The 24,775-nt window shown below is 41.5% G+C and overlaps 1 protein-coding gene across 1 annotated transcript in view; it reads right to left on the bottom strand.

The window, feature by feature from the left end:
- The window catches only part of SLC44A2 (solute carrier family 44 member 2), a gene marked incomplete in the record, with an annotated part of 993,595 nt that overhangs the window by 113,007 nt on the left and 855,813 nt on the right, over positions 1-24,775 (bottom strand). The window contains 1 exon segment of the mRNA XM_044084762.1: positions 2,393-2,481. Within this exon segment, the coding sequence (XP_043940697.1) occupies positions 2,393-2,481 (89 nt within the window).

Genomic DNA, 24,775 nt, shown 5'->3' with positions numbered 1-24,775 from the left:
GAACCAGTGTGATTCCTCTTTAAGCTGTAAGAATTCATTTATGGTATGTTGCAACTGAATAAATTGATCAGGTTACAGCAAAATTTTATTACTATATGTAAACCCCAGGTTGTGGATCTGCTTTGCTTTATTGGTGTTTTTCACTTGTTCTTGGTTTTCTGATCAGGTTACATGTCTAGCTACCAATACTATTATTTATGACAGTTAGCTGACTGCATTGTTCCCAATGATTGAAAGCCCATTTACAGATCAGACCACAAAGAAAACGTCCAGCTGCATACAACAGTTTACAGTCATTTTGGAGCATCGATATTACTAAATGTAACAGTAAATACACTACAACTGTAACAGAGTTTGCAGTTTTATAGTACTGTAGTTCATCCATGCAATTGTAACACCTCATGAGTGATACAGGACTCCAACATAACAAAGGGGAATAGAAATATACTCACTGGACAAGTGGGAAATAGTAGAAGTTGGAGGGTACAAATACTGGACATAAAATAACTGCTACAGGACATCTAGTAATACTTTAATAAACTGGTGCTCACTTATAGAAGTAGTGCATTAATCAATACAGCTTCAGTAACTGCAAAACAAACTGCCTACAATGATTTTTCTTTTGTATGTATTTTCTCCTCCATGCCTGCTGACCATCTGGTTCACAACCATACATAGAACTCGAATTTCCCCGAATGATCTTCACATGGAGTGTGGCACATTGATTATCCAGACAGTCATCGTGAGATTATTTATTCAGTTACGGCTGATATGTCAACCCCTGGTGTCTAACAAGCAAAATTTGTACAGCAAGGACATTCTATGCCACCCCTTGGAGAGAGAAAATCTCCAACATAAACACACTGATGGCTACAATGCGTAAATGAGCCGTCTGGCAGAGTCAACTGCATGTTCGTAGCCTATAAGCTACATGCTGTGAAAAAACGCCTTTAATGGACATAAGCACAGGTGTGTGTGTGTGTGTGTGTGTGTGTGTGTGTGTGTGTGTGTGTGTGTGTGTGTGTGTGTGTGTGTGTGTGTGTGTGAGAATCACAGCCACTATCAACTTTATATTGCTATGCTTCTTCCTTACAACTGTATTCCTAATGCCTTGTACCTTGAAATTTCCTAAATGTGCCCTCCAAGCTAAGACTATTGTGTCCATGGTTAAAGGTCAGATTGTGAGGTTCCTACAACACGGGCACTTTCTGACTTGGTTGGACCACCATTCTAACCTCCTGGTAATACAGGATAGCTTGGTATAACATTGTCCAGGGGCAGTGCATGTTGGCTCAAGTTGCTTCTTGGGTGCCACTGGAATGTTCTCATGTGCATTCCTGCCAGGAGGTCCACCAGAATTGTGGAGGCTATGAATCCTAGTCTTCTTAGAAATTCCCTGGCTGTGACTACTTGACTGTCTGTCAACTTTTGAAAGTACTGTGCTAAAGATTTCAATTCTTCTTGAGGGAAGTTGATCACGTGGTTGTTAGAATCCAGTGAGGGGTAGAAGAAACGCTCCTTTTTTGGATGGGTGAGAGTTGACGTGAGGACGATGGAGAATCCCAGGTCTTGGAAGCAGTTCCCTCTCTCTATATCTCCTCTTTGGATGTGGGGGTAAATGTAAAGGCCACTAGCTGTGAAATATACAATTACTGGAGTCATGCAATACCTAAAATGCAGTAGCCAATCCAAAGGGCAAGGACCTAAACTGATAATGGGAGTCCCCAGTTTTCAATTTGAGAATGAAAACATTGGACAGGCCATATTCACAACCCACTGGCTACACAATAACTTTCTGCATGCAGTCAGGCTATGGCGTGTACATTACAGAATGCAAACGAATGCAACTGCCAAAGAAAAATAATTACATGCCTCAGCTGGGACATGAACTAATCTGTTTGGAACACTTCTTGAACTGCAAATGGTGACTGTTAGCAAACACTTCGAGATCTCTGTATCCCTGAGCAGGCGACTATTTTCTAATACACAACTGTGCATTTACAATGAATGAAGAATGAGTAAATGACACAATGCATTATTAGGAGACAGGTGAGTGAGAGTGGGGAAGTTGAAGAGGAACTGGAAAGGCTGATATTTAAGAGTCTTAAAGGAGTCTTATTTCAAAGAGAGGGTGCTGAGGCCTTGGAAGGCACAAGCAGAAGTAGCAGTAGACTGCCAGTCAACAAAGCCCCCCCCTCCAGAAGCTTTGAAGAAATGTACAGGGATGGGTAAAAGGAGGGGTCAGTAATAACATACCAGTGGAAACACATTCACCCCAGACATCAAGACAAGACCACCATCCATAGACAAAATCACTATACTGCCTCCTAACTTTTAATACATTAGTAATCCTCTTATTGTATACTTCTGCTAAAACAAATAAAAATCTTACCAGTATTGGGACCCAGTAATAATTTAATATGGGGACAGTGTCTTTCACTATCTTTATTCGACCCGAAAAGAAGAAAAAGGCAAGGACACCTGTGAATGACAAAGAGGAGGGTAATCAGTAATACACGAAGCACAAAGACTCATTCAACAAATCCCATAAGAATAAGGTGATATGCAAAACACTGCTCAACATAATTTACTTAACAAACCCTAATAAAACACCATAAAACCTGGTCAGCCAGTATTGACAGACATACCTTTCAGTACTCAGTTTTTGTCTATAATAATGTTGGACTTCCCTGGTAAACAAATCTGTCGGACTCCCCAAGTAAACAAATGTTAAATAAATAAAATAAAATGTTAGAAAAACTCTGGTCCTGCATAAAGAGCTACTCTTAAATGATTGTTTGGTAGCAAATGTTTAATACTTGAAGACCCCCTGCCAAAAAAAAATTTGCTTCCTTAGAAGCTGATTTTCAATTCAACTCACATGCATTACATGCAAGGCAGGCAAAGGTCATGTGACACAAACTGCAGAGACCTTAAATGCATACAGCGATATAGTGAATACGAATCTAAGAGGTGGTGTAAGAAAACGAAAAAGAGAAAACAAAAAGTTAACATTGGACCCAGCAGCATTGCTTAGCATGCACTGGAGGATGAGAAAGACATAAAATCTGCTGCCTCTGTTTCCTTACTTCCTGCGGATGACAAATTCAACATCAGATTTACCTCACAGATCTGAAACAGTAACAAAAAAAAAAAAAAAAAAAAACAGAAATAAAAGTCTTTTAAAAACTATCGATATAAGAATATAGTTATATGCAAGCAAGGTCTGGAAGATTTAGGATTTTTGCATGGAAGTACTAGCATAGGTGTTATACCCCAAGCAGAATCCAAATAATTTTTTCCTCATGTAGGTGGCAAACGTTGCAGGTGTGATAGTGAAGGAAGCGGTAATTGGGAACATGTTTTCTGAAAATATAATGAGACGGCAGACTTTAAAAATTGCCTGCAGACTACTCTGTCAGGAATACTGGATGAGCAAATAGGTGTAACTAACTAAAAAAAAAATTTTGAGCTGTGAAGAAGAATTCCCTAGATACAGTAAGGCCTTGTCAAGTTTAATTCTGGTGGCAGCCAAAAAAAAAAAGCAGTTACTTGAAATCAAATCAAAGTCTAAACCAACTGGATTTGATGTACTGAATAAAAAAAGCAGTTACTTGAAAACAAATCAAAGTCTAAACCAACTGGATTTGATGTACTGAATATTGTTAACAGAGATAAATGAAATGGAAGTGGGATCTTTAGAAAACAGAAATTGTGGGAACACATGTAAAATAATGTTTTGGAGGAATGAGATTTAAGGGAATGCAGAAATTTATCAATTTATGTAATTCTGGACTGATAACTACAAAAAATAATATATGTGATATATCATTTTCCAACTGTTAACATGGTTTGTTTTCTTTTATATAAACGTAGGTTCACCTATATCTCAAATAATAATTCAATAAAGGTGTTAAGAATAGAGATTTCTGACTTCTAACCATCTTGCTCAAGGTTAAGTAGAGCACTTGGCTTTAGGCCAACAGAAAACTGCACTTAATGTTTCTGCCCTTTTCATTAGAGTCTACAAAACAAAAAAAAATCTAGAATTTTACACAACTGATCACTTTAACTAAATTTCTTACTAAAGTAAAATGTACAATTACAACAGCCAAGAAAATCTATTGAAGGATTAATTCTTATTTATTTGCACAACCTGTTCAGCACAGTTCGACTTAGCATAGTGTATTTTTCAACACAGGTTTGGGGAGAAAAGCTCCAAGAAATATTTCATCTGATGGTGTCAATCTTCATTCATTCATGACAGTTGGGTTACGGTTCTGTCCTCGGAACAGACTTGGCCATTGTAACAAACTCGCTCCAGCCAGAAACTCTCGAGCTAAGGTTACCCATAGTGCCTCTCTTCCTTTTCCTTTAGATCTTGTTTGCCGCGTAGAGTTTCAAGATGCAACAGGCCATGCTCTCAAGCTAAGTGCTCTCAAGCTAAGTGTTTATATTTCTATACATTTCTTGATATTTTTTCTACTTTAAAACTCCCCTTTTGATATTTCTTGGTCGCTCTTTTATATTATTGAATTAGTGTCCAAGTGCCGTTTTGCCTACCTTTCTCTACTCTTCTGGTATTTCTTCCTTACCATACTTGGTATAGGACTCTTCCTTCCCTCTTACCTCTGGTAACTCTCAAATACCGCTGTCGGTATTCTTTCACTTCTTCCTTTTTCTTTATACCCTTCTGGGTATTTCTTGCATTACCATTGTTGATATCTTAATTTAAAAAAAAAAAAAAAAAATCTTTCGCTTGCTCTGTTTTTTTTTCCCCGTTTGTGTGTGTGTGTGTGGATCGCATGAACGTTTTTTCATTGTGGTGATTTATCTCAATATGGCTGACAAAAAAGGTACCACAGGCTTTAAACAATGTGACAAATGTGGCAGGAAGATGCCAATGATGGGCATCTTTCTTGCGTGTATTATTTAGGAGAGCCGCATTTACAAGTCCAACCTCTGTGCAAACTCTTAAGGGCTTTAGTGCCTGCACCTTGGCACAACGCAAGAATAAAATGATCTTAAAGGGGTTGTTAAAAACCCCCTTTTCAGAGGCTTTTTCTGAGGTGGAGATGTCAAAACCTCCTAAAAAGGAGGCACAAAAGAGGAGCCACTCAGTCCCAGTGTCTCCTCAGTCACAGGAACCAAAATCATCTATAGGCCAAGTTCTATAGAACTGAAGCCTAAACAACCAAAATTGGCCCTGACATATGTCTCAGCACCGGACTGCTGTCTTTTTCCAGAGAACCAATTACTACAGTTGCCATGGTACCAACCCCCTCCATGGTACTGCAGACCCTCTCGGCACCAATAATAGTTTCCCCTTTAAAATTGGTCACTTCCACCCCAACACAAGTTTTTGTTATGGTGCCGAAGGTCGAAACCCTAGCCAGGACTTGTTATTCCCTATCCATTGACACCTTTGTTGGTCAGCAGCTCAGTCCCTTTACTGATTGACCATAATCACCCTCGGGAATGTCTATTCATTCCACAAGGAGCCTTTCAGAGCTTGATGTAGTTAGACTGGTGGATCAGCTGTTAGCGGCTAGAGGTATTCCAACCCCATCTAGGACCTCCCTCCCACCCGGAGTCAAGGTTTATTCTCCACGGACTCCAACTTATCTTCCTCCTTCAACCTCCCCGCAGGATTTGGAGCCCTCGATGCCAAAGACTATCTTGGTGCCATCTTCTTTGGCACCAATGGTGGATCTCACCTTGGTTTCGAAACTCATTCTGTGGACCTCGGCTCTAGTATGGCACCGATTTTTCTATGGTTCCAGTTGCTGTAACAGTTCTGAGTCCTCTCACGGCTCCTTCTTTGGGGGCGGGCTCATCAGAACAGGATGTGACCCCAGTTCCGAGGTTGTCTTTCTCAGTTCCGAGCTCCCATCCCTCTTCAGGCAGGCCTGCCTTTCAGATTATGGAGAGAAAGCTTGCCTCAGCAGGCTCACAGTTGGCAGCCTCGATGTCGGAATGTCATATCTGTGTGCCCTATGCTTCACAACTGTCACAGTCTACCACATTGGGGCAGCATGCATGGGAGCAGCAGGACACCCTACTGGAGGGTACCCTCTCTTCAGAGTCCTCTTCAGAACTCTTCCCGATGAGCCACCCCATAAGGGATCGTGCAAGAGGAAGCACGTTGATTCTCCAGAAGAATCTTACATCGAGGATACAGACTTTAATGAAGGGGAAGGATCCCCATAGTTGCCCTCTGAAGATGTCTCCTTTGGAGACATTCTAAAAATCTTAAAACAGAGGGTGACTGGAAGCCCATGAACTCTTCCTCTGAGGAATCTGTTTTCTTGCAGGCTTTCCATGCCCAACCTTCTACTTCCTGGGTGACCCCATCTGCAGATGAGTTAGTCAAGCTCATCATGCAGCATGCTTGGAAGGCCCGTGACACCATAGAGCCAATCCCCTGGAGATCTGTCAAAATACTCTCTCCTCCAGAGGATCAACCCCATTGGTCCAAGGATTTAGCAGTAGATGCTATGGTGATGGTGGCAGCCAGAAAGAAGGAACTCGCAGAGGAGAGTTCTACTGTCCATCCTCCAAACCGAGAGTCTCGGACATTGGACAGATTAGGGAAGCGGGCTTATGCTTCAATGACCTTTGCCATTCAGTCATTGAATTATATGGCACATTATACCCATCTTCAAAGGGACCTGATCACTAAGCTATCAGGGACCCTAGTAGGAGCAGTGTCTGACGACGTACAGAACAAGGTTACCTCCCACCTTGTGACCCTAGAATCCATCTCCAACTCCTCCATGCAGTTGATTGCACATACAACCTACGGGGGAGCCAGAGCAACAGGTGCAGGCTTTGTCATGAGAGGTCATACCCGGATGCGCTTGTGTGACTTGGCAGACCCTTTCAAGTCTTCCTTCAATCAACACTCCCATTGATGCTTCCACGGTGTTTGGCCCAAAAGTTAGAGACACATTAGCCAGGTGTGAAAAGGACGAAAAGACCCTTTCTGCTGTGGGTATATATTTTTCCACTCCTTATTGACCCTATTCCAGGAATCAGAGAAGTGGGAAGATGTGGTTCAGGAAGTTCCAAGGGCCTTTTTGGGACACATGTGACGAGTTTTCTCGCCGAGGCAGAGGGGGGAACTCATCAGGAAGACACCCCTCCCCATGGAGAGGGGGCCTGCTTAACCAGGGTTCCAGAGATTCTTTCTCTGGGCAACCCCATCTGCACTCCTGAGGAGCGTCCCAATTGCTTACCTATGGAGACGGTCAGGGGAAGCTTCTATCTGCACCACTTAGCCTGGCATTCAATATCATCAGATTCTTGGGTGCAGACGATAATTACCAGAGGTTACCATATCCCCTTCGATTTTTGTCCAAGGCCGCAAAGGCGAATCCCTGATGTTCTACCCAGTCAGAGACAAAGCAGCTCAAGAAATTCAAAAGTTGCTCAGAAAAAGAGCCATCCAAATAGTCCCTCCATATCCTTCTAGACCAAGTAGGATCTGGATTTTACTCAAGATTCTTTTTAGTGCCAAAAAAGACAGGGGACTAGAGGCAAATTCTAGACCTCAGTATCTAGAACAAGTTTGTCAAACAGACAAAATTCTGGATGCTCACCGTTCAGTCTAGCCTTCCCTTTCTGGAGAAAGATGACTGGATGTGTTCTATAGATCTTCAGGATGCATATTACCACATAAAAATGGACAAGCGCTCCAGAAGATATCTCCGCTTCTGGCTGGGAGCCAGTCATTGCCAGTTTTGCGCACTGCCCTTTGGTCTCACCACAGCCCCCAGGGTGTTCACCAAATGCATGGCAATGGTAGCAGCTCATCTGAGACTGCAGGAATTCCGGGTGTTTCCATATTTACGACTGGCTCTTTTCTGCCCACACCAGGCATATACTGCTTAACGCCTTGTACTACACTCTCGGACTGGCAGGGCTCTTCAGCATTTCAATAAACAAGGAAAAGTCAAATCTGGAACCCACTCAAAACTTAGAATTCATCAGAGCAGCATTCAACTCGAGATCCTGTTTGGTTGCTCTACCTGTTCACAAACTACATGTCTGGTTGCTCTACCTGTTCACAAACTACAAAGGTTTAAGGTCACAGCTCCAAGCAATACTACCTCAAGACATAGTCCCAGCTTGCTTTAGTCTTACAAGTACTAGGATCAATGGTAGTGACAATCACCCTAGTTTTCCTTGCGAGATTCCACACGAGGCTGTTTCAATAGCTCCGAGTGTCACAGTGGTCTCTGTTAATGCACACCATGACTTACCCAATCTGCATAACAAATCGATGCAAGCAGGAGGTGAATTGGTGGACAAAGCCAGAAGAAGAGCTATGGAGTCATCCTTTTTCACCCCCTCAGCCCAAGGCTGTAGAGACCACAGATGAATCCCTGATGGGGTGGGGGGGGAATTTTCAGGGAAAGACAACCCAAGGCACTTGGTACCCCTTAGAGGCCAATTTGCCTATAAACATCCTAGAACTGAGGGCGGTAGTTTTAGTGTTGCAAGCATTCCAATCTGCCCTTCTGTCAGGGACAGTTGTTATCCAATCAGACATGTCTGTCATCTGGTACATCAACAAACAGGGAGGAACCAGATCCTACCCGTTATGTCAGGAAGCCATGAGAGTATGGCAATGGGTGATCACCTGCAACAGCTTTCTGATAGCAATGCACATTCCTGGGAGTTCCAACATGATTGCGGACAAATTGAGCAGATGCATTCTCCTGCCTCATGAGTGGTCTCTCAAGCCAATACTAGTGGCGGAGATCTTTCGTCTGTTGAGTCGGCCTTGCTGCGATCTGTTTGCATCTCCCGTGAGCCATAAATGCAGCAGCTACTTCACCTTAATCCCCCCTCAGGGGAGTCCACGAGAGATGCTCTTCTGCATGACTGGCCCCAGGACTGCTTTATGCCTTTCATCCCACTCCCCTAAAACCCCAGTTCTTGAAGAAAGCACAAAGGTTGATAAGCAAAGTGATCCTCGTTGCTCCTTATTAGCCCAGTCAAGTCTGGTTTCCCTTTCTTTGGCCTCACCTAGTTCACCGTCCATGAATGCTGGACCCAATTGCTGGTCTCCTGTCTCATCCGCAGGGGCTTATCCATCCCAACCTACCAACTCTCAAGCTGACAACTTGGTACCTCCACTTCCAGTAACTGCCAGGCAGAATACTCTATCTTCCCCAGTACAAAAGATACTTCTGGCTTCCCATAAACCGTCCACTAGGAAACTTTATCTTAGTAAATGGAAAGGATTTGTGATCTGGTCTCAAGGAGAAGGCCTAGACCGCTTTTCAGCCTCGATTAATAAGGCATTGGAATATTTGTCAACTTTACTCCAATCAGGAGCTTCAGCTTCTACTATTAGAGTTCATTTGGCGGCTATTTCAAATTTACATAATGGCTTTGATGAGTTTTCTCTGATATCTCACCACATCTGCAAAACCTTCTTAAAGGAGTACTGCACCCACAGACTCAAAAAACATGTTTAAAACATCATGGCATGATGTTTCCTCCACTTTAACAGCACTCTGGGATTAGTTACAGGATTTTAAATATTTTTATATGTAATTCCAGACTCTGACCACCTGGAGGCTGGCATATTGACGTGGTTTGGATAAATCAGGTTGTCATCCAGTATCCCAGAAATCACTGTTTGGCTCAAAAATGTTACATCATGCAGGCCGCCGTTTGCCTAAAGTTCCTGTCATTTCATAGATGTTGCATGAGTACAAAGTACTGAGTAAAATAGAACAGTGAAAGTAACATTCCCTGCTGCTGGATGACTACTTAAAACAGAAACAGTGCAAATGCCACAGAACACACTCAAAGTGCTGTTTACTGCTGCCTTTTTTTCTAATTTAGTTTAAATGGCACTAATTTGTGAGACAATGAATTCCAGTCCATTTACTTCTCCCCCATAACACTTAGCTTCCCTATCTGTCAAAGTCCTGAGGGTAATTTGACCTGGTAATTCCATTGTTTGCCAGATCTCAGCATGGTGCTTGACTCATGTAATTTAATCTTTGCTCTAGCATTTCCTTTGTTAGAGGGGACATTTTTTTGCTGCACTATAGCCATGACCTTACTTGACTGCAATCACATCCAATAAGGTCTTGCACCAAGGAGCTAAAGAATAAAACATTTATACTATTAACCAATGTAGATCTTTATTAATTTAAGTGTTAAGGTATCACTTCATGTTTCCACCTTGTTAAAAATTGAGATTTACATGTGCAAAGTGTGTTGGTATGCAGTGTTTGCCTTCATATGTTTTTACCCCACTGGTTGGTTTGCAAAAAAAACCTTTTGCAGTGTCCCTGGATTTGTCTTTGTACATACAAACCATATTGCTATATTTTCCCCTTCCTTTCTTCTCGTGTCCAGAAGTCACTTATAACAAAGTAAATTTTTTATTGATTTTTTTTTTTAATAAAGGACATCAAGGTTAACTTAACTTGAATCAGATAATGGATGCCACTGCAAAAAAATCACTGTTGAAATATTTGTACATGGACAAAATCCCTTACTAAATCTATTTGCCAGCCTCCAGTTCAGTTGGTGCTATGGCTTTAATATACTGGTGTGTTTGCTCATGCCTTCCAAATATCTCCACCATTACATACCAGTTTTGCAGTGTAGTAACCACACGACATGCCCATACACCTTTAGCCATCAATATGCAGCTACTCCTGTTCATGTGAGTATGTGAATTCATTTTCAGACTTAAGGTGTGGAAGCTGCACTGAATAATTCTAGGTGCTTGTTCAGGTTTCACATGGCGCTTGCTTAGAGCTACTCTCATGTTAAGCCACTATGAATATGTTGCACTGCCACCTCTGATACCAGGGTAATGTTTTAATCTTTCTATTCCCACACTGCACACTAGCAGTATCTGGTACAAATACAACAGAGAAGTATGCAAGCGATATATCACCTAAGCATCATTTGCCGTGCAGAATGTACAAGTATGCATACCAAATTTCTGTGTTACTACACTACTACTGAATAAAATGAACAGCACACAGGCTGGGGGAAGGACAAAGGTGCCATGACATCACAGAATGGGTGGGTCTTATTATTTTAGTCAGAATCAGATGACGGCTGCGGTGATGTCACTTTGGGGGTGGGAACGGATAAAAAAAAAAAAAAAGTACCTGCACTGCCTGGCCTCGATGATGTCAGTAATTGGGCGACTCCAGCAAGCTTTATTCAAACGTGAGAAAATAATTTTGTAAGTGAAACCATCACAGTATGAGAAGGTAGGCTTCTGTTACAGAAGTAAGAGGAATTATAAACATTGTAAATGCTTTATTGTTGTTGCTTTACAGAGGACAATGTAAATAGGGAGGAAAAGGGCCGTGAAGTTGAGGAATATATTAGAGAACCTGTTGTACTCCTTTAAAGGGAGTTATGCATTTAAAGCCACCTTTTAAAAGAGCCCATTGAACCTTGGAATTTGACGTTAGTCTTACAAACTTTGACTCGTCAGCCCTTCGAGCCAGCAGTCACCTGTGACATAAAATTTTTATCTTGGAAGACCTTATTCCTAGTAGCCATCACTTCAGCTAGGAGGATATCAGAATTGTAGGTCTTGTGTGTAAAGTGCCTATACATAATTTTTCATAAAGAGAGTATCACTTGGGACTAACCCCCTCCTTTCTTCCAAAAGCTGTCTCGGACTCAAATATTAATCAGTCCACTGACCTGCCAGTTTTCTTCCCAAATTTTTCAAACAAAGGGGAGTACTTGTTGCATTTATTGGAGGTGCACAGACAATTATGTTTTTATTTAGACAGAACGAAATCCTTCAGAAAATTGGACCAGATGTTCCTGTCTTTTTCAGGTCCACAACTAGGCAATCCAGTTTCTAAAGTCACCGTGATGAAATGGTTAAGAGATTGTATCACATTTGTTTATCATCAAAATAAAATGAGTCTATCAACTAGGGTCAAGGCTCACTCTACCAAGTCAGTTTCCACATCAGTGGTCTTTCATTCTAGAACCTCCATGTGATCATTTGCGCAGCAGCTATGTGGGCTATCCCCTCATATCTTTATCACTCATTACAAATTGGATATGGTCTCCAGGGGAACAGCATCCTTTGGCTCTATGGTGCTCAGAAATATCATTCCATAGGGCCTCCCAGGACATAAGGTAACTAGGAACTCTGTCCCAACTGTCATGAATGAATGAAGACTGACATCAGATAAAGAAGTTATGTTCTTACCATAACGTTCCATCTGTGTTGCCAGTCTTCATTCATTCTTGACATCCCTCCCTCCTTCTCCCTCCAAAGGGTCCTAGTGGTCCAGAACTAGTCCTGGTTTAGTGGTAGGGCAGTTGCTCAGACAAAGCTTCCACATTTTGTTTCTATGGGCAAACTCGATCTGAAGGGAAGGGAAGAGGGGCACTATGGGTAACCTTAGCTCAGAGTTTCTGGCTGTTGAGAGCTTGTTACAATGGCAGAGCCGGTTCTGAGAACGGAACCGTAACCCAACTGTCAAGAATGAATGAAGATCAACAACGCAGATGGAACATTATGGTAAGAACGTTACTTCCTGTGCCTCCGTTTTAGCTCGGTCGGACTTTTCCCGATCAACTTATTTTTATAACTACGTACAGATTACAAAGATCTGAACACTTACCTAAAAAAAAAATGCAAGGAATGGGTGACAAAAAACAGAAAGTAATCCAAGTGCTTTTAAGTGTTCTTACATTATTGGATACAACTGGAAAAAGTGGCTGATAAATGTGCCTCTTACATTATACATCTAGCTGCTGTGCACACAAATGGCTGTATGCAAAGGAGAACAAACTCCGCTACTGAACAAACTTGTACTCTAGACTGTAAACTCAACAACTGCAGATCATCCATACTGACTGGTCACGAAGTGTGCAGCTGTCATGCATGTATAGTATGTACAATATCGTTTACCTTGGATATAGAGGCATAAAGAGTAAAGTGAGCCAAAACGAGTAGTAAGTAATAGCACATGGGTGAGAGAAGAGGAGGAGGACAGAAGGTGATTATTGAAAGCTGGTATAGATATATGGGAGAAAGGAATAAGTAGTGGGGAGTTGACTCTCACTGCAGAGTGTAGTAACTCAGCTAAGAAAAACAATAAATGGGGAATATACGAGGATAAAAAAAACAGACAAAAGCTGTACAACTAACAGAACATATGACAACCAAAAGTAATTCTGTAATTCTTATCAAGGTTACATATCCAGTTCCAGGTGAAAATTAATTATGTTCAGTGGAAATAAAATAGAGAGAGAGAGATGGTTAAAAAGCAGCAAGAATTTAGAGGGACTGACAAATGTTAAAGTATTGCATAACAGGGCGAATATCACAGAACAAGAGGAGGAGCAATTGCAGAATGCTAAGCAGAAAATAAAGGATTATCTCGATAATATGCATGAGTTTAGAAAGATTGCTGTTAAGCAACTATTCCTTAATAGTAAAGCCAGAGCACAAAAACTTTTAGCACAATGACTCAGGCAAAATAAAGTAGAAAAGGTTGTCTCCAAGCTTAGGGAGGCTATAACAAGGAAGGTAACAGAAGATCCTGTAGATGTACTATATTTCGGAAATTTTATGAAAGTCTGTATAAAGCAGAGAAACAGGGGGATCAAGAAAAGGTACAAAAATGGAAATGTTTACTGAAGAATTAAATATGCCAGAGTTAGGGGTCAATAAGGCTCAATCACTAATGGTTAGGATAGGAGAAGAGATAAAAAATTGTGATGTATAACCAATCCACAGGAAAGTCCCCAGGAATAGATGGTATTCTTGTGCAACTTTGGAAGCTAGGAGGGAAAAAACTGAAAGATCTGGAAGGCTTTGTTTAAAAGTATTTTAAGAGGAGGAGAAGTACCAACATCCTGGTAGAAAGCAGTGGTGGCTATAAAACCTAAAAAGGGTAAAGACCCATCAGACCTTGCTTCATACAGGGCCATTTCAATCTTAAACCATGATTATAAAGTGCTCGTCTACAACGGCTAAAAGAATAGCAAAGGTGATGCCAAGATTGATATACATGGATCAAGATGGCTTTGTGGATGGGAGCCAAACATTTGACAACATTAACAAGACATTGATGATCCAGAGGGAAGCTGAATGTAAAAAATACCATTGCTGTTGATGGTTCTTGAAGCAGACAGAGCAAGCTGGAAGTTTATGAGCAGTCCAATGAAAACATTTGCATTTCCTGAAAAAATTCTAAGATTGATTAGGAGAATATATAAGGGATGGGAGGCAAAAATTTAAGTGGGTGGGTTCCTCACTGATAATTTCTGTTTTGAGTAGAGAAACCAGGCAGGGGTGTCCTCTTTCCCCTTTGTTATTTGCACTATATTTAGAACTACTGGCAAAGAAAATAAGAGACTCACAAATTCAAGGATATATTTTGTATGACAGTCAAGAAAGGCTGGTGCTATTTGCAGACATTATTATATACCTGATAAAACTAGAAACGGATATTTCAATGTTATGAAACATTTTGAGGCAGTATCAAATCTTTTCAGGATACAAAATTAACGAAGGTAAAACAATGGCAATAGCTGTAAATCATGTACCCATACACAATTTGGTTAAGCAATATCCATATTTATGGAGACATGATAAAATGAAGTACTTAGGAGTATGGATGAAATGGGATTCCGGTGTCAGCTAAGGATATGTGGGAAAAGACTAAACAAAAGATAATACAAAAACTGAGAAACTGGAAGGTCTGTTATATACATATGGTTAGCAAGATACAAACAGTTAAAATGTTTTAGTCCCTTTAGTTTTATATTCTGGTCAGGCATATTTTTATCAACCAGAGGGGAAGTTGGGGATAGAAATTAATAAACAGCTGAAAGATTTTATCTGAGAGGGGAAGACGTTAAGAGTCAAGTGGGATAAGCTGATTCTTCCAGCAGAACAAGACAGTTTGGAATTACCCAATTTGAAGGGGTATTTCAGAGCTACACAATTAAGGCTTCTATACATATAGCATGAGCAGAAACCTATACATCAAAGTGGAAAGGGATGATGAAACGGGGGAAGCTCAAAAAACAAGGAGACACTGGGATTTCGGATGCAGATCCTTAAGGAAAATAACAATGAGCATGCATAATATTATATTCATAAAGTAACAAAGTATTCTAAGAACTAAGCCAACATGGGAATGGAGAAATGAGATTCTGCTGATAGGGATGACTTCCATTAGAGATGCATGCAATTGGCAAGAGGGGGCTGGAATTTATTGGAGAACACTGGAAAAAGAAAGAAGGTATTGGGAGCAAATAATTAGAGGGGGGAAAGTAATAGAATGGGAAGAGGCCAAGAATTTATTTGGACTGCAGGACCGAGATTGCCTTCCCTATCAAGGATTAATATCATATATAATATAGGCAGAGAGAAAGAAATAGCAGGATCCTAAGTGAAAGACCAGCACTGGTAAAGTTTTTAGAAGAATCTAGAACAGAAGCTGCTGTTAAGAAAGGAAGAATTAGTAGAGCATACAAATATTGCATAGTAACTATAAGAATCCGAGGAGGTTAGAAAGGATTGGGAAAACTGATTGGATAAGGAATTCACAAAGAAATAATGGGGGATATATTTATGTCGCCCAAAGATTTAGAATCTTTGCTTGGCAGTGTTTACATAGGTATTTTTTTTTTACACCAAATAGACTCCAAACAATTTTCCTCAGGTAGCCAGCAAATGTTGGAGGTGTGATGTGGAAGAAAGTGGCAACTGGGAACATATTTTCTGGGAGTTGGCAGATTTTAAATATTCCCATACTGGGTGAGTAAGCTATGATACAGAATAAGAATTGCCTAGACATAGTAAAGCCTTGCTGAATCTAATTCTGGTGGTTGCCAAAAAAGCAATGACTAGAAAATGGAAATCAAAGTCTAAACCAACTGTACTAGAAGTAGTGAATATAGTAACAGAGATAAAACAACTGAACTGGGATCTTCAGAAAAGGGTAGGAGCAAATTACATAGGAAAAATGGGAATTGTGAGAACAATACATGCAGAGGAGGAACAAGGTTTAAAAGGAGGCAGGATTTGATGTAATAATGTTTGACTGAATGACTGGATTATAAGTGTTGCATGTCTGCAACTGCAATTATGTCAATATGGTTTGTGATGTATAATTATGTCATTATGATTTGTTTTCATTTATATAAATGCATGATTGCCTATGTAATATGTGATAATTTAACAGGTTCAATCCTAGGGCCTATACAAGCCTAGCCATAACAATTCCCTGACTAATTCTTCCCACACTATTTACTTCCCTAGGCACGTTTCTTCTTTAAAAAAAAAAAAAGAAAGAAAATTAATTATGTTTTCGTGATTGTTGTGAATGATGTAATTCTTGTATTTTTTCCATGATGTGTCATTTTAGTTAGTAACTTTTACAAGCTATTATGCTTGGACTGAAGGTAAAAAGTGAGGACATTGCACAAACTGCATTGCTGGACATCTGCTTGAAGATAATACATTTCAGTGTGAACTTTTTAGATGGGAAGTGGCAATGATTAGTTCTGCCTGTAAGACATTTCTCAATGTGAGACAGTAGTGAAACCTACTTATCACATTCATAGCAAACTTTGCTATTTTACTGTAGGCTTGATTGAAGTGCTCTGATGACCAATAAAAATGGTACTGACATAAGAGAGACCAAGAACCACTTAGAAGGTGGCTGTAGTATCTAGCACACAATCTGTAAGCAATGGTCAAACTCTATATAAAAGAAAGTGGCCAGGATTCACAAATAAGTTGTGAAGTACGAACCATGCACCTACCAAGAATCTGCAATGTGCAGAACAGCAGAGGCTAGTAGAGATTCAGAGCAATGTGTTCACTAGTGCAATTAGCTAAATGCATAAACGATACGTGCAAATTTAATAGGGTATACACGAATGAGGTCCTAATGATATTAAATGTTTGTAAGGTGAACACAGGTGTGACTCAGTCTACAGGAAAAATTTCACAAATGTGGGAGCTTCAGTAAAAAAACAGCATATCATAACAAAAATATCAATGTTGCATGTAGGAGGACTGCACAGAGTCACAGCATTTGCTGCATACCACAGTCCTTAGTGCCACCAGTTCACACCAACATGTTTGCGGCACCACCTGGCATCAACATAAGCAGTACCCTCGAGGACAGACTTGTCTTAGTTTGACTGTAGAGATTACTGATCAATTTACCGACATGTGGGATAGTGTACCACTCTCTGCTGACATGTGAAACACAAATGGAGTTAATAGGAATGTGTGGCCTTCCCAAAGTTGTAGACACCAAGGTGTGTGTCTATACATACATACATATATATATATATATATATATATATATATATATATATATATATATATATATATATATATATATTCATAGGCAAGTACTAGGCTATTGGTCCTTGGGCCTACATAAGCCTAGCCAAACGGTACCTTGGCTTTTCCACCCGAGAAAATTATTTTACTGTGCCCCTGTCAAGCAGAGCCAAAGAAGTGATCCCCAGGGTGAATTTCCTATCTCTCATCCAATTATCAAGATTTTTCTTGAAGAGTGCTAATGAGGAGCTTTGTTTGATATAGATAGATAGTTTGTTCCAGAGTATGGGAAGTCTCTGGGACAGGAATCTATCCCTCCAGCATGTTCTATTTATTGTGGTGACAAGGTTTAGGTCCCTAGAGTGTGTAGCTCGGAGGGATTGGGATTTCTTTTAAGTGGAGCATGTCCAACAGCTCTGGGTTTGACATAGCTTTGTATGTTAGGCAGAGATCGCCTCTGAGTAGGCGATATGCGACAGAGTAGAGCTGGAGTTTTTTGAGACTGTCTGCGTAGGGATACATGTATTTCACACCCTTGTTCCTCTAGAAAACTGAACCTGCTCCTCAGTATTATATAACTACATGTGGAGGATAACACATACGGCTCCCTGGCACAACACAGGCGAGAGCTACCACCATGCATGCCTCTTACTGCATTGCTCAGATGGATGCCACACATTGCATTCATTTAGCACTAATGGCCACCACCTGGCTCACAATCACAAAGATTTCTAACAGGTGGAACTACCATTCTGCGAACCGTCAGTGTGCGATATGCATGGGATCATAACTAATGTGGTCCTCACAGCACCCCGGCAGTTCACATGTTTTGCATGTATGGTCCAGTCCACATCACAGCTATACCACAACTTCCTATATACAAAAACTTCACAAATCAAAGTTAATTCAGCCGATTAAATCAAGACATAGTCCCAGCTTTCTTAGTCTTACAAGTACTAGGGTCAATGGTAGTGACAATCACCCTAGTTTCCCTTGAGAGATTCCACACAAGGCTGTTTCAATAGCTCCTAGTGTCACAGTGGTCTCTGTTAACTCACACCATGACTTACCCAATCCGCATAACAAATTGATGCAAGCAGGAGCTGAATTGGTGGACAAAGCCAGAAGAAGAGTTATGGAGTCTTCCCTTTTCACCCCCTCAGCCCAAGGCTGTAGTGACCACAGATACATCCCTGATGGGGTGGGGGTGGGGGGGGCATTTTCAGGGAAAGACAACCCAAGGCACTTGGTACCCCTTAGAGGCCAATTTGCCTATAAACATCCTAGAACTGAGGGCGGTAGTTTTAGTGTTGCAAGCATTCCAATCTGCCCTTCCGTCGGGGACAATTGCTATCCAATCAGACATGTCTATCATCTGGTACATCAACAAACAGGGAGGAACCAGATCCTACCCGTTATGTCAGGAAGCCATGAGTATGGCAATGGGTGATCACCTGCAACCGCTTTCTGATAGCAATGCACATTCCTGGGAGCTCCAACATGATTGCGGACAAATTGAGCAGATGCATTCTCCTGCCTCATGAGTGGTCTCTCAATCCAATACTAGTGGCGGAGATCTTTCGTCGGTTAGGTCGGCCTTGCTGCGATCTGTTTGCATCTCCAGTGAGCCACAAATGCATCAGCTACTTCACCTTAATCCCCCCTCAGGGGAGTCCACAAGAGATGCTCTTCTGCATGATTGGCCCCCAGGACTGCTTTATGCCTTTCATTCCACTCACCTAAAACCCCAGTTCTTGAAGAAAGCACAAAGGTTGATAAGCAAAGTGATCCTCGTTGCTCCTTATTAGCCCAGTCAAGTCTGATTCGCCTTTCTTTGGCCTCACCTAGTTCACCGTCCGTGAATGCTGGACCCAACTGCGGGTCTCCTGTCTCATCTGCAGGGGCTTGTCCATCCCAACCTACCAACTCTCAAGCTGACAGCTTGGTACCTCCACTTCCAGTTACTGCCAGGCAGAATACTCTATCTTCCACAGTACAAAAGATACTTCTGGCTTCCCATAAACCGTCCACTAGGAAACTTTATCTTAGTAAATGGAACGGATTTGTGATCTGGTCTCAAGGAGAAGGCCTAGACCCCTTTTCAGCCTCGATTAATAAGGCATTGGAATATTTGTCAACTTTACTCCAATCAAGAGCTTCAGCTTTGACTATTAGAGTTCATTTGGCGGCTATTTCAAATTTACATAATGGCTTTTATGATTTTTCTCTGATATCTCACTACCTCTGCAAAACCTTCTTAAAGGAAGTTATGCATTTAAAGCCACCTTTTAAAGAGCCCATTGAACCTTGGAATTTGACGTTAGTCTTACAAACTCTGACTCGTCAGCCCTTCGAGCCAGCAGTCACCTGTGACATAAAATTTTTATCTTGGAAGACCTTATTCCTAGTAGCCATCACTTCAGCTAGGAGGATATCAGAATTGCAGGTCTTGTGTGTTAAGTACCTACACATCATTTTTCATAAAGATAGAGTAGCACTTGGGACTAACCCCTCCTTTCTTCCAAAAGCTGTCTCAGACTCAAATATTAACCAGTCCACTGACCTGCCAGTTTTCTTCCCAAATTTTTCAAACAAAGGGGAATACTTGTTGCATTTATTAGAGGTGCACAGACAATTATGTTTTTATTTGGACAGAAAGAAATCCTTCAGAAAATTGGACCAGATGTTCCTGTCTTTTTCAGTCCACGACTAGGCAATCCAGTTTCTAAAGTCACATTGTTGAAATGGTTGAGAGATTGTATCACATTTGTTTATCATCAAAATAAAATGAGTCCATCAACTAGGGTCAAGGGTCAAGGCTCACTCTACCAAGTCAGTTTCCACATCAGTGGTCTTTCATTCTAGAACCTCCATGGATGACATTTGCGCAGCAGCTACGTGGGCTATCCCCTCATACCTTTATCACTCATTACAAATTGGATATGGTCTCCAGGGGAAGAGCATCATTTGGCTCTATGGTGCTCAGGAATATCATTCCATAGGGCCTCCTGGGACATAAGGTAGCTAGGAACTCTGTCCCATCTGTCATGAATGAATGAAGACTGACATCAGATAAAGAAGTTATGTTCTTACCATAATGTTCCATCTGTGTTGTCAGACTTCACTCATTCTTGACATCCCTCCCTCCTACTCCCTCCAAAGGGTCCTAGTGGTCCAGAACTATTGGATTGGGATTTCTTTTAAGTGGAGCATGTCCAACAGCTCTGGGTTTGACATAGCTTTGTATGTTAGGCAGAGATCGCCTCTGAGTAGGCGATATGCGAGAGCTGGAGTTTTTTGAGACTGTCTGCGTAGGGATACATGTATTTCACACCCTTGTTCCTCTAGAAAACTGATCCTGCTCCTCAGTATTATATAACTACATGTGGAGGATAACACATATGGCTCCCTGGCACAACACAGGCAAGAGCTACCACCATGCGTGCCTATTACTGTATTGCTCAGATGGATGCCACACACTGCATACATTTAGCACTAATGGCCACCACCTGGCTCACAGTCACAAAGATTTCTAAACAGGTGGAACTACCATTCTGCGAACCGTCAGTGTGTGAGACATGCATGGGATCATAACTAATGTGGTCCTCACAGCACCCCGGCAGTTCACATGTTTTGCATGTATGGTCCAGTCCACATCACAGCTATACCACCACTTCCTATATACAGAAACTTCACAAGGTCATCCAAGTGAATACTGCAGACACTGTCATTAAAATCAAAGCATACAGCTACATTCCAGGGAGTCCAGATGAAGTAACCTCCTCCACAAAAGTGCACAGGCTGTCCCACGTAATGCTGAATAATCACTGTAACCATGGCTTGTGACACCCATATGTAATCCTGAGGAGTAGTGAACACAACTATAACATTACACATGCACAGACCCATATTGTACAATGTGTTTGGCCTTGTTCAAAGCTGATTTCATCTGCCTTCAAGTCTGTGGGAGGGGGGACTCCAATATGACTGTTTCACAGCCGGTAGGATGTTTTTGTATGCCGCATGCTCCATGATACAGCAGTGAGGTGACACATTGGGCAGCCCTGAAACAGTGATGCAGTAGGGCCATGTACACAAAAGCACAGCCAGCAGAGAAGGAACATCAACACCATCATCTGGACAAGTGTGTGGTGGAACCACCACCACCTGCAATTGTACAACCACCTGCCCCAGACAGTAGCAAGCACAGTACATGGTAGTACAGCAAAACAGCAACATCTAGTCCAGCTGAATTGGCCTTGACGAACACTCAGTGACTATGTTGTGTCACACAGATTAAACCAGAAGCACTTAGTGTATCACAATGTGCTAATCAGAAGGCAGATGAGCCACCCTGTACAGTTTTACCTACACTTACCTTAAAGGGAAGGGGACAATCAACATGCACAGATAGCTAGGGGCACATAACAGTCATCTGTCTACATATACACACACTGTGTGGGGGGGGCATATCAAAAGAGTCTGAGATGGGTTATTGAGCTGACAGGTGTACTATGTTGTACATAATTTTCTCCAGTGTTGAAGAGAGGTTCACACTACGTGACCATGGTCTTGATGTGGAGGTGGGAGTTCATGGTGCTGTGTGTCTTCGACAATCCTCTCCTACAGTGTGTTTGTGGTACCATTATGTAGGCATGATCTGTGGTCACAATCGTGGCTTGTTGTACTAGGACTTGTGGCCCCCCTCTAAGAGGACAGTGATGTTCTTGCTTGTTTAATCTGGTAGAATTTGAAAGGATCACCATGGCTATGGATGAGTGGAAAACAGGGCATACTGCCTACTTTGACCTGGCCAAGGCATTCGCTACAATACCCGAATCGGGTATTGTTGACAAACTCTCAGAACTAGGCATAAATCCCTGTATAACTCACTAGATTGCCAACTGGCTCACAGACTACGGCTCCATGTTGGGACCATTCCTATTTGGCATCTACATCTTGGAAGCACGGCTAATATCAAAGGCCTCTGTCTCACTAAGTTCACAGATGACCAAGTTGGAAGCTATCCAAGATTCCACCCATGACGTCAACGTCCTACAAGAGGTTCTAACACAAACAAATGACTGATGTGAAAGCCATAGACCAAACTCAATGTAAAAAATGTATTACAGTGCTCTTTGGGAAAATGATCACCCAAGCTAATTACTTAATCGATAAAACACACCTAAGAGTTGACCCAATAGTTGGGGATCTGGGAATATACGTAGACAGTAACCCAGCATCTGATCAACTTGTAGTCAAGACAGTAAGAAAACCATTCTATGCCACCCAACTCGTATGCAAGAGTATGGCATCCAAGTCCACTGAAGTAACAGTCTCACTCTACTTGGCTCTTATCAGAGCCATCATTGAATACAACGCCCCTTTGACACGTACCTAACCAGGCACTTGCAACAGCTAGAACATCCTCAAAGGTTCCTCACCAGGAGAATCCAGATTATGAATAACCTGTCCTACATAGATAGCCTTAAAGTCATGTCTCTGTCCTTAGTGTCCTACAGGTTTACCAAGAGGCGATCTATGCCTAGCATACAAGACATTCTCATTAACAGCCTTTTGCACATCTGCAAGATAAACAGCACCAGAAACATTAAATACAGGACTTCAACTTTGTCTGTAACATAAACAGAACCTGCCCTACATAATAAGTTAAATCTATGTGAAGCAAAATTTATCCCCAAGCCTTTTTAAAAGAAACCTTTACCATTGGACAGGAAAATTGCAAAATCACCCACAGTCTGACCCCCATGTCTGATAGACAGAGGTCAACAGTAAGTACATCAATACCCAACTAACATATCCCCCATAACCCTTGGCTACCTGTTTACTGACATACCCCACCATATAGGCATCCAAGGAACTCTGGGACAAAACTGGTTTGGGTTGCACAGCTAGACTTGTAAAGACCCTGGTGGTCATTAGCCTATGAACCTATAAAGCAGTATTCAATTGATTATGCTAGCATTCATAACATTTGATGAACTGCCTGGTTAGTGTGTGTGTGTGTGTGTGTGTGTGTGTGTGTGTGTGTGTATATAAATATATTTATATACATGTGTATACATATATACACACACACACACACACACACACACACACACACACACACACACACACACACACACACACACACACACACGGCAGTTGCAACATAACATGTACAGCTGCAATCAGAGGGAGTACCAAAGTTGCAATGGGGGGAGGGGGGTATTATGTAACAGAAGTATAAAATTGTTAATGTAATTTCATCTGATGGGTTAGATAACTGTAGTGCAAAGGTCAGTAGGCTGTATGCATGGCTGTAAATTAAGTGATGTGCGAGTGCAGGAAGCTCGTACAACTGGCTGCTTTTAGAAGCTGGGGCAGCAGTAGCTTTGTTTGGAATTGGACAGTTAAGGTGCTGGTTTTATCTTTGGTGAAAAGGCTACCACATAGTTCTGGGACAAGGATTAAAATGGCCAATCAGACACAGATTGTGAGTTTGCTGTTCTTTGGAAGGCATGTTTCTCTGATCGATAGTGGGCAGCATAACTTGAGTATGAGGCAATTTAGAGGAGAGCTGTGATGTACCACAATTCTTGAGTAGTTTGTACATGAGAAGGTAGCAGAGAAGGTTAGACCATTCATGGAAGAACAGCAGTCTGCAGATGCTGGCATGAGGTAATGGTGTCCACAGGGTAGTGAGAGGATATATCTGTAAATGTAATCTAACAGCATCTGTAGCTCAGTTATATTCTTTTCAGCTGAGGACACCAGCAGGGGCAGAAAATATTTTAGGTGGACTGCAGTATGCTCTTGGTGATGGTAGTTTTCGTTTCAGGGATTTGAAATCTTGAGATATGATGACAGAAGCTGATGTTCTTTTTTTTTCTAGATTTCACTAGTCTGGTGTGTGTGACCATTGTTAGGGAAGGATCTATGGTTATGCTCAGTGATACAAATGAAGTTATGAGCTCTGCTGAATTTTTCAAGACAGAGCAGAGTGGATGGGTAGTGTTTTTTGACTTACAGAAGTGGTTAAGTAGTCTTTTGGCAGGTGCAAATGAGACTTTTCCCTTTTAATATTTGAATTAAGTATAAAATTGTTAATGTAATTTCATCTGATGGGTTAGATAACTGTAGTGCAAAGGTCAGTAGGCTGTATGCATGGCTGTAAATTAAGTGATGTGCGAGTGCAGGAAGCTCGTACAACTATTATATCAGCAGCAGAGAGGAGAATGCTGTTAGTATGAAGCTGTGTGGAGAGATTATTAATGAACACAGGTTCATAGGGTGGTACTAGGCTTATGGCCCTAGGGCCTATACAAGCCTAGCCATAACAATTCCCTGGCCTTGCATGTTAAGCAGAAATTGCCTCAGAGTAGGCGATAAGCGACAGAGTATAGCTGGAGTTTTTTTTTTAGACGGTCAGCATAG

The sequence above is a fragment of the Protopterus annectens genome, chromosome 9.part0 (genome assembly GCF_019279795.1).
Source record: "Protopterus annectens isolate FY-2018-M chromosome 9.part0, PAN1.0, whole genome shotgun sequence".
Taxonomy (NCBI): Eukaryota; Metazoa; Chordata; order Ceratodontiformes; family Protopteridae; genus Protopterus; species Protopterus annectens.
This window is presented reverse-complemented; position numbering and strand designations above follow the sequence as displayed.